General features: G+C 41.3%; 1 protein-coding gene across 1 annotated transcript; it reads left to right on the top strand.

The window, feature by feature from the left end:
• Nucleotides 1-1489: 1489 nt before the first annotated feature.
• LOC131950432 (acidic mammalian chitinase) lies at nt 1490-9795 on the top strand (the record flags this gene model as incomplete). The annotated part of the gene is given in 9 exon segments (XM_059312617.1): nt 1490-1742; nt 2220-2344; nt 2790-2913; nt 6363-6548; nt 6968-7087; nt 7518-7672; nt 7804-7940; nt 8824-8927; nt 9537-9795. Coding segments are annotated over 9 exon segments (1303 nt in total), but the record flags the coding sequence as incomplete, so codon positions are not given.
• Between the last annotated feature and the right edge of the window lie 1194 nt (nt 9796-10989).

Here is a 10989-nt window from a genome sequence, read left to right as displayed (position 1 = left end):
AGGTGGGTGGGGGGGGGTGGGTGGAATTTTATTTTTTTTCCTTTTTAGATTCTAGATAAACACGTGTAGGTAGTGTTTATTATTTTTCTAAAAAAATGGTGGCCAATGGTGGAAAGTGTATGTGTGTGTTAGTGGGAGGTGGGTGAAGGGGGTGGGGTGAGGATAGGCCCATGAATGTTAAGAGCGACAAAACTTATGACTAATGTCTCATGTGTTTTAAAATGTATAAGGTCCCAAGGACATTTATTAGCCAGGGGCTTATTTTATCCAACATCGAAGCAAGTTATCAAATCAAACCATAAATCACATGTTTGCTTTTACGTGTGTATATCCATCTTTATTAAGCCAATGAATAAAACATGTTTTGACATGTATTCTGTCTATATCGGTTTACATATACCTCATGTTTTGACATGTATTCTGTCTATATCGGTTTACATATACCTCATGTTTTGACATGTATTCTGTCTATATCGGTTTACATATACCTCATGTTTTGGTATGTATTCTGTCTATATTGTTGTATATCTGTATATCAGTGGCGTAGCGAGGTCGGGTGTCAACCGGTGCGGCACCAAATGGTGTCGACCCCCCACCCCGTAAGAAAAAAATGTGTATATATATATATATATATATATATTTATATATATACTCCATATACACTTGTAGTATGCGTATACGCATGTGTATATGTATTCAAATTTTTTTCTTCTGGATGTATTTAATTTGTTACCCCCCCCCTCTCAACTAAGCCGTTTTCCTCAGGCATATTTTGCAACGTTGAGTTGATATAACGAATATATATAACTCACCCCCCCCCCCCCCCCCCCCCCCACGGGGAATGCTTTAAACTGTGCTCAGATAATACTAACGATTTTTATCTATATTCGGTTATAAATGAATGTAACATATTTTCTCTATCATTAGCAGGTTTGCCCCATGGTGTCACCCCCCCCCCCCTTCTCCACCGGTGTCGGGATTTGTCAACTTTGTCAACATTTAATTCACTCTAATTAATCATTTAATTACGTAAAATTATCAATTATCTGTATAAGTATATTGCAATTTTTTGCCTTGATGTCACCCCCCCTAAATGGTGTCACCGGTGCGGTCCGCACACCCGCCCCACCCTCCCCTCGCTACGCCTCTGCTATATAAATAATACTGGTAAATACCTCATGTTTTGGTGTGTATTCTGTCTATATCGTTGTATATCTGTACAGAGTTTCTTCCAGGCATCTCTTCGTTTGGGCTTCGCCCCCCCCCCCCCCGAAATTTTTTTACCGCCCCCCCCCCGAACGAAATGAAATTTATATAATTTATATAGAAAAGATATACTTTTAACAGTGTCCGCCCCCCCCCCCCCCCGAAGAAAGTCTACCGCCCCCCCCCCCCCCCCCCCCGAAAATTTCAAGTGCCCCCCCCCCCCCCCGGAGAAAAAAGTCTGGAAGAAACACTGTATCTGTATATATAAAACCGATTTGCCCAGGTACGAGCGAGCCATAGATCTGAAGCAGAGAAACCCCACCTTGAAAGTCCTGCTTGCAGTTGGCGGGTACAACATGGCGTCCGAGCCTTTCACCAGCTTCGTCGGTGACCCGGCCTTGAGGGCAAAGTTCGTGGACAACTCCATCACCTTTCTGCGCAGCCGCAAGTTCGACGGCCTTGACATGGACTGGGAGTATCCGGGTCAAAGAGGAAGTCCTCCGGCCGACAAGAACAACTTGTTGTTCCTCATGCAGGTGGGTCATCGTGTGACGCGCTGTCACGTGGTTGGGGGGCCGTCAAACTGACGTCACAAGGTTAGGAATAATTTGAGTCATAGACTGACGGGCTTCCTCTTTCTTCGTTTTAGGGATTCTATCAGCTTCCCTTTTTTTAGATGCAAATATAAATAAATAAATTTAAATGAATAACTAAATAAATATATTTATGTACACACACACACACACACATACACACACACACACACACACAGAGAGAGAGAGAGAGACACACACACACATAGACACACACAGACACACACACAGACACACACACACATATATATTATAATGTTTTTCATATAACCAAGACATTCTTCTGACTTTAAATTAAATGTCACAAAAGCTCTTACTTTCTACACATAAGTTTGCAGCAGATCATAACAGTTGATCAAATTACACATGTAAGTTAAAAATGAAGATAAAATTAATTTGCTGCAAAAATTTTTCGGCCAGGAATTATGGCTGGCATATCGCGACGAGGCCCTGAGAACCGGTCAGCCACGTCTGCTGTTGACCGGGGCACTTCCGGCCGGCAAGGAAAACATCGATGCCGGCTACAACATTCCTGAGCTAGTGCCGTAAGTTGATATGGTCAGTTTAGTGGTCAGTTTAGTGGTCAGTTTAGTGGTCAGTTTAGTGGTCAGTTTAGTGGTCAGTTTAGTGGTCAGTTTAGTGGTCAGTTTAGTGGTCAGTTTAGTGGTCAGTTTAGTGGTCAGTCTGGTCATACCTGAGCTAGTGACGTAAGTTGATGTGGTCAATCTAGTGGCCAGTTTGTTCATACCTGAGCTAGTGACGTAATGTGATGTGGTCCATCTCGACACCACCACAAACAAACGTAACTTTTGAGTAACCCATCATCATCCCACATAGCAATCTTTACCTCGCCAATGATGTAAAAATTTAAAATAATTTTTTTTCTTGACACAATTAGAACACATATTGCCTGTTACGTAGAAGGTTTGTTAGTGTCTCAGATTCTCCTGTGACACGAACACCATGAGAATCAAATGACTTTCTGTTCAGGTACATTGACTTCATCAACGTCATGACTTATGACTTCCACGGCAGCTGGGAGAACCACACGGGCATCAACAGCCCGCTGTTCGCTCACCCCACGGATCTAGACGAGGACGCCTACCTGAACATGGTGAGTTGCACGTGCATGATTCATCCTGATTGGTTGACATGATGACATTATTGTACATGACAAATTTAGTAGACATCACGTTGTGTTGGCATCACAACCTTATTTGACATCACAAGAATAGTTGACAAACAATAGTTGACACCATAACATCATGACAACATCAATTAACATCACAACAATAGTTGCCATTAGATCAATAGTTGGCATCACAATAATAGTTGACATCACAACAATAGTTGACGCCATAACATCATGACAACATCAATTGACATCACAATAATAGTTGCCATTAGATCAATAGTTGGCATCACAATAATAGTTGACATCACAACAATAGTTGACGCCATAACATCATGACAACATCAATTGACATCACAATAATAGTTGCCATTAGATCAATAGTTGGCATCACAATAATAGTTGACATCACAACAATAGTTGACACCATAACACCATGACAACATAATTTAACATCACAACAATAGTTGCCATTAGATCAATAGTTGGCATCACAATAATAGTTGACATCACAACAATAGTTGACGCCATAACACCATGACAACATCAATTGACATCACAACAATAGTTGACGCCACAAGAATAGTTGTCATGATGACAGACGTGTTCATGAGAACTTTGGTAGACAGAATGACATAACCTGATCACAACTTGATCAGAGCTTGACCACAACATGTGAACGTAGGTTCGAGTCAATCAGTTCGGACAGGTCACGACTTGACCTCAAGAACGTAGGTCTGGGTTAACAACACATGTGAGGACTTGACGTTTTAGATTTAGGTTTGAGTTAAACCTTTAGTCCAGTTGAGTTAAACCTCAAGTCCAGATGAGATAAACATTTAGCTCAGAAGAGTTAAACCTTGTTGAGTTAAGCATTTAGTCCAGTTGAGTTAAACCTCGTCCAATAAAGTTAAACCTTAAGTCCAATTTGAGTTAAACCTTACGTCCAATTGAGTTAAACCTTTAGTACATTAAAGATAAACCTTCAGTCCAATAGAGTTAAACCTTAAGTCCAGTAGAGTTAAACATTCAGTCCAATAAAGTTAAAACTTAAGTCCAGTTGTGTTAAACCTTAAGTCCAGTAGAGTTAAACCTTCAGTACAATAAACTTAAAGCTTAAGTCCAGTTGTGTTAAACCTTAAGTCCAGTAGAGTTAAACCTTCAGTCCAATAGAGTTAAACCTTAAGTCCAGTTGTGTTAAACCTTAAGTCCAGTAGAGTTAAACCTTCAGTCCAATAGAGTTAAACCTTAAGTCCAGTTGTGTTAAACCTTAAGTCCAGTAGAGTTAAACCTTCAGTCCAATAAAGTTAAAGCTTCAGTCCCGTTGTGTTAAACCTTAAGTACAGAAGAGTTAAACCTTCAGTCCAATAGAGTTAAACCTTAAGTCCAGTTGTGTTAAACCTTAAGTCCAGTAGAGTTAAACCTTCAGTCCAATAAAGTTAAAGCTTCAGTCCAGTTGTGTTAAACCGTAAGTACAGTAGAGTTAAACCTTAAGTCCAGTTGTGTTAAACCTTAAGCCCAGTAGAGTTAAACCTTCAGTCCAATAGAGTTAAACCTTAAGTCAAGTTGTATTAAACCTTAAGTCCAATAGAGTTAAACCTTAAGTCCATTAGAGTTAAACCTTAAGTCCAGTTGTGTTAAACCTTAAGTCCAGTAGAGTTAAACCTTCAGTCCAGTAGAGTTAAACCTTAAGTCCAGTAGAGTTAAACCTTAAGTCCAGTAGAGTTAAACCTTAAGTCCAATAGAGTTAAACCTTAAGTCCAGTTGTGTTAAACCTTAAGTACAGTAGAGTGAAACCTTAAGTCCAGTTGTGTTAAACCTTAAGCCCTGTAGAGTTAAACCTTCAGTCCAATAGAGTTAAACCTTAAGTCAAGTTGTGTTAAACCTTAAGTCCAATAGAGTTAAACCTTAAGTCTAGTAGAGTTAAACCTTCAGTCCAATAGAGTTAAACCTTAAGTCCATTAGAGTTAAACCTTCAGTCCAGTAGAGTTAAACCTTAAGTCCAATAGAGTTAAACCTTAAGTCCAGTTGTGTTAAACCTTAAGTCCAGTAGAGTTAAACCTTCAGTCCAATAAAGTTAAAGCTTCAGTCCAGTTGTGTTAAACCGTAAGTACAGTAGAGTTAAACCTTAAGTCCAGTTGTGTTAAACCTTAAGCCCAGTAGAGTTAAACCTTCAGTCCAATAGAGTTAAACCTTAAGTCAAGTTGTATTAAACCTTAAGTCCAATAGAGTTAAACCTTAAGTCCATTAGAGTTAAACCTTAAGTCCAGTTGTGTTAAACCTTAAGTCCAGTAGAGTTAAACCTTCAGTCCAGTAGAGTTAAACCTTAAGTCCAGTAGAGTTAAACCTTAAGTCCAGTAGAGTTAAACCTTAAGTCCAATAGAGTTAAACCTTAAGTCCAGTTGTGTTAAACCTTAAGTACAGTAGAGTGAAACCTTAAGTCCAGTTGTGTTAAACCTTAAGCCCTGTAGAGTTAAACCTTCAGTCCAATAGAGTTAAACCTTAAGTCAAGTTGTGTTAAACCTTAAGTCCAATAGAGTTAAACCTTAAGTCTAGTAGAGTTAAACCTTCAGTCCAATAGAGTTAAACCTTAAGTCCATTAGAGTTAAACCTTCAGTCCAGTAGAGTTAAACCTTAAGTCCAATAGAGTTAAACCTTAAGTCCAGTTGTGTTAAACCTTAAGTCCAGTAGAGTTAAACCTTCAGTCCAATAAAGTTAAAGCTTCAGTCCAGTTGTGTTAAACCTTAAGTCCAGTAGAGTTAAACCTTAAGTCCATTAGAGTTAAACCTTCAGTCCAATAAAGTTAAAGCTTCAGTCCAGTTGTGTTAAACCTTAAGTCCAGTAGAGTTAAACCTTAAGTCCAGTAGAGTTAAACATTAAGTCCATTAGAGTTAAACCTTAAGTCCAGTTGTGTTAAACCTTAAGTCCAGTAGAGTTAAACCTTCAGTCCAATAAAGTTAAAGCTTCAGTCCAGTTGTGTTAAACCTTAAGTACAGTAGAGTTAAACCTTAAGTCCAATATAGTTAAATCTTAAGTCCAGTTGTGTTAAACCTTAAGTCCAGTAGAGTTAAACCTTCAGTCCAATAAAGTTAAAGCTTCAGTCCAGTTCTGTTAAACCTTAAGTCCATTAGAGTTAAACCTTAAGTCCAGTTGTCTGTTGGTTCCAGCACTGGGTCAGCCAGTACTACGTGTCTCTGTGTTAAACCTTAAGTCCAGTTGTCTGTTGGTTCCAGCATTGGGTCAGCCAGTACTACGTGTCTCTGTGTTAAACCTTAAGTCCAGTTGTCTGTTGGTTCCAGCATTGGGTCAGCCAGTACTACGTGTCTCTGTGTTAAACCTTAAGTCCAGTTGTCTGTTGGTTCCAGCACTGGGTCAGCCAGTACTACGTGTCTCTGTGTTAAACCTTAAGTCCAGTTGTCTGTTGGTTCCAGCACTGGGTGAGCCAGTACTACGTGTCACTGGGAGCCCCCAGACACAAGCTCAACATCGGTGTGGGCCTGTATGGACGGTCATTCCGGCTGGTGGACCCGGCGGTCAGCGGCATCAGGGCGCCAATCGTTGAGGGCGGGGAGGCGGGGCTGTACACGAGGGAGAGCGGCTTCTTGTCGTACTATGAGGTAGGTCACGTGATCTTTTTTTTTCAAACTTTTTTTCTCCGGATTTTGTGGCATTGCACGTTATTTTAATCAGAGTGCATGTTGTTATATTAACTAAGGTAATGTTTTTTTTAAATAACAAAAGAATAAAATGAGAACCCAAGACTTATAACAAGAACTGAAGGATGAATCCTCATGGATGGTTGGAAAATTTAGTTACACACCGAGCAGTACTAACGAATTTGTATCGAGTGATTGTAGTGTCCCTTTCCAGATCTGAGACATGATCTGACAGATCTGAGACATGATCTGACAGATCTGAGACATGATCTGACAGATATGTGACATGATCTGACAGATCTGAGACATGATCTGACAGATCTGTGACATGATCTGACAGATATGTGACATGATCTTCCATTGTGTTTGTATTGTTTCAGATCTGTGACATGATAAACAAAGGTGCCCAGGTGTACGACGTGCCGTCCCAGAGAAACAAATACCTGGTGAAGGGCGACTTCTGGGTGGGGTATGATGACGTGCCGAGTATCACAGAGAAAGTGAGCAGTCATCACTTCTGGTTTTTCTCCACTTTCCGCTCTTTGCCTTTATCATCATTTTTTCCCGTTCGTGCCCAAGACACATGGGGACAATGAAGTAGAGTTCATCTGTTTCAGTGACCTCAGCATATGAAAGGCTAGTGTGGCAAACACTATGCGCAGCGGCCTAAATTTTCCCTAACATAAGTAAGGTACCCTTCAGAGTTGAGTGGACTCAGGGATAATCTACTGAAGAACCTGGATTCGAACTCGATACTTTCAGGTTAGAAGCCTAGCGCCCTACTACTAGGCCATGCCGTCCCATCTTTGCCTTTTGGACCATCCCAAATATAATGGGACCTATTACACGCCCCCCTCATTTATACTCTCCTCACATAATAAGACTTAATGTCGACATGTCACGGTGTGACCTACCCACCATCCTCCCCAGGCTTGCTACATCAAACAACAAGGTTTTGGTGGCATCATGTTCTGGGCCGTTGACCTGGATGATTTTTCTGGCGACTCATGTGGTCAAGGAACGTATCCCTTGATGCGAACCGCCCTGGCCGAGCTTGCCAACCCGTCTTTAGCCAGCTGTCCGGCGTAAGTCTAATCGTATTCTCTATTCAATTGTTATTTACCACATACAAACAACTATTAGTGTAGAGAAGAATCAATGTTGTATACAAATAGCTATCAGCGTAGAAAAGATGCAATGTTGTATTTCCTCACAGAGTACCAGGAATTTCACTGACCACAAGCCAACCAACCACTACTACTCTCCGACCAACCACTACTACTCTCCGACCAACCACTACTACCATCCCACCAACGACGACAACCCCGCCAACCACTCCATCAACAACCCCAAGTAAGTTCCACATTACCAGCTACACTAACAAGCTGATTAACAAGCTGTATTTTGTTGACAGGTACCTCCCCCTTTAGCTCAGCCTAATTTGTTGACAGGTACCACCCCCTTTAGCTCAGCTTTATTCTGTTGACAGGTACCACCCCACAAGACTTTAGCTCAGCTTTATTTTGTCGACAGGTACCACCCCCTTTAGCTCAGCCTAATTTATTGACAGGTACCTCCCCTTTAGCTCAGCCTGATTTGTTGGCAGGTACCTCCTCTTTAGCTCAGCCTAATTTGTTGACAGGTACCACCCCCTTTAGCTCAGCTTTAATTTGTTGACAGGTACCTCCCCTTTAGCTCAGCCTAATTTGTTGACAGGTACCTCCCCTTTAGCTCAGCCTAATTTGTTGGCAGGTACCTCCCCTTTAGCTCAGCCTAATTTGTTGACAGGTACCACCCCCTTTAGCTCAGCTTTAATTTGTTGACAGGTACCACCCGCTTTAGCTCAGCTTTATTTTGTCGACAGGTACCACCCCCTTAAGCTCAGCTTTATTCTGTTGACAGGTACCACCCCACAAGACTTTAGCTCAGCTTTATTCTGTTGACAGGTACCACCCCACAAGACTTTAGCTCAGCTTTATTCTGTTGACAGGTACCACCCCCTTTAGCTCAGCTTTATTCTGTTGACAGGTACCAACCCACAAGACTTTAGCTCAGCTTTATTCTGTTGACAGGTACCACCCCACAAGACTTTAGCTCAGCTTTATTCTGTTGACAGGTACCACCCCCTTTAGCTCAGCTTTATTCTGTTGACAGGTACCACCCCACAAGACTTTAGCTCAGCTTTATTCTGTTGACAGGTACCACCCCCTTTAGCTCAGCTTTATTCTGTTGACAGGTACCACCCCACAAGAGAGCGGAGAGTTCACCTGTGTAGGAAAACCCAACGACTCCTACGCCAACCCAGTGGCCTGTGACAGTTTCTACATTTGTGTTGACCAGGTCAGTTTCTTTATGGCAAGTCTGTCAGTACAGGTTAATGGCCGTCTAGAGTTGTAGTTGTTAATGGCCATCTAAAGTTGTAGTTGTTAATGGCCATCTATAGTTGTAGTTGTTAATGGCCGTCTAGAGTTGTAGTTGTTCATGGCCGTCCAGATTTGTTCATGGCCGTCCATATTTTTTCATGTCCTTTTGTAATTTTTCATGGCAGTCTGTAGTTTTTCATGACCGTCCATAATTGTTTATGGCCGTCTACAGTTGTTCATGTTCGTCTATAGTTGTTCATGACCGTCTATAGTTGTTCATGGCCGTCTATAGTTGCTCATGACCGTCTATTGTTGTTCATGTTCGTCTATAGTTTTAGCAGTGACACATCTGTTCATAAAAATGTTATTGTCCATTTAAAAAAAAAAAGGTTTTCAATATTTTTCGGATCTGCTAATTTAAACGTTCTGAAATTTCGATGATCTAAACTTACATTACTACAATACAATATATTACATATAGTTAAGTAAAATACTTTACAACTATTCCCTACAATACATTACACATCAAGAGAGGTCCTACCACGTACATTACACGTTTTCTAACACAATTGTCCTTGACCTTCAGGTTACCTACCAAGCCTACTGCGCCATGGGGCTGATCTACAACGCCCAGATCAAAGCCTGCGATGACCCAGCCCACACCACCTGTCCGCTTGGACATTAAGCCACCACAACACCATTACAGTCACCACTACACCATTACACCATTAACCTTCTCCACCTCCACCAGTAAACCATTCATCTCTACATTTAATATAATGTTATATAACAATAAACGATTCGTCTGTATAATCCAATCACCCACACACCAATTTCTTTATACCCGTTCCCGCCCTCCCATCCCGGGCTCATCATTTATCTTTACCACACTCCACTCAGCCTCGTCCAGTTCATTCTGCTGCATGGGGAGGATTGGATGTGGGGTGGGCTTTTAGGACGATATTCACGATATATATATATATATATATATATATATATATATATATATATATATATATATATATATATATATATATATATATATATATATATATATATATATATATACGAGCCGGCCCGCGGCATAACATACGCCGCTATTTAGTTGTTTCTAATTTTCAATAATTCATAATTTGTGAATTCGACAGTACCAACGCTGACACTGACAATATTTCTTTAAAACACTATAAGTAGCTTGTTAAGGACCGTAACACACCCCCCCCCTTCCTTCCCTTGTTAAGGACCGTAACACACCCCCCCCCCCCCCTCCCTCCCCCCCCTCCCCCCCCCTACGTTTAAAATCGTTGGCTCTGCTTGTAAACATTTAGAGTGAACACAGCTCACTAAAACCATGTAGGGGTGGGGAGGTAGGGAGAGCGTTTGCAGCTTGTTTTCTAACGGCTCGAAGAGGAGAATTATATATATACGAGCCGGCCCGCGGCGTAACATACGCCGCTATTTAGTTGTTTCTAATTTTCAATAATTCATAATTTGTGAATTCGACAGTACCAACGCTGACACTGAAAATATTTCTTTAAAACACTATAAGTAGCTCATTAAGGACCATAACCCCCCCCCCTTCCTCCCCCCCTTCCCCCCTACGTTTAAAATCGTTGGCTCTGCTTGTAAACATTTAGAGTGAACACAGCTCACTAAAACCATGTAGGGGTGGGGAGGTAGGGAGAGCGTTTGCAGCTTGTTTTCTAACGGCTCGAAGAAGAGAATTATATATATAGACGAGCCGGCCCGCGGCATAACATACGCCGCTATTTAGTTGTTTCTAATTTTCAATAATTCATAATTTGTGAATTCGACAGTACCAACGCTGACACTGAAAATATTTCTTTAAAACACTATAAGTAGCTCGTTAAGGACCGTAACACACCCCCCCCCCTTCCTTCCCTCCCCCCCTCCTCCCCCCCTCCCTACGTTTAAAATCGTTGGCTCTGATTGTAAACATTTAGAGTGAACACAGCTCACTAAAACCATGTAGGGGTGGGGAGGTAGGGAGAGCGTTTGCAGCTTGTTTTCTAACGGCT

This window comes from Physella acuta, unplaced genomic scaffold, assembly GCF_028476545.2.
Source record: "Physella acuta isolate Inbredline_101_S28 unplaced genomic scaffold, ASM2847654v3 ptg000008l, whole genome shotgun sequence".
Classification (NCBI taxonomy): domain Eukaryota; kingdom Metazoa; phylum Mollusca; class Gastropoda; family Physidae; genus Physella; species Physella acuta.
The sequence above is the reverse complement of the archived record's forward strand: the minus strand, read 5'-3'. Positions and strand labels throughout refer to the sequence as shown.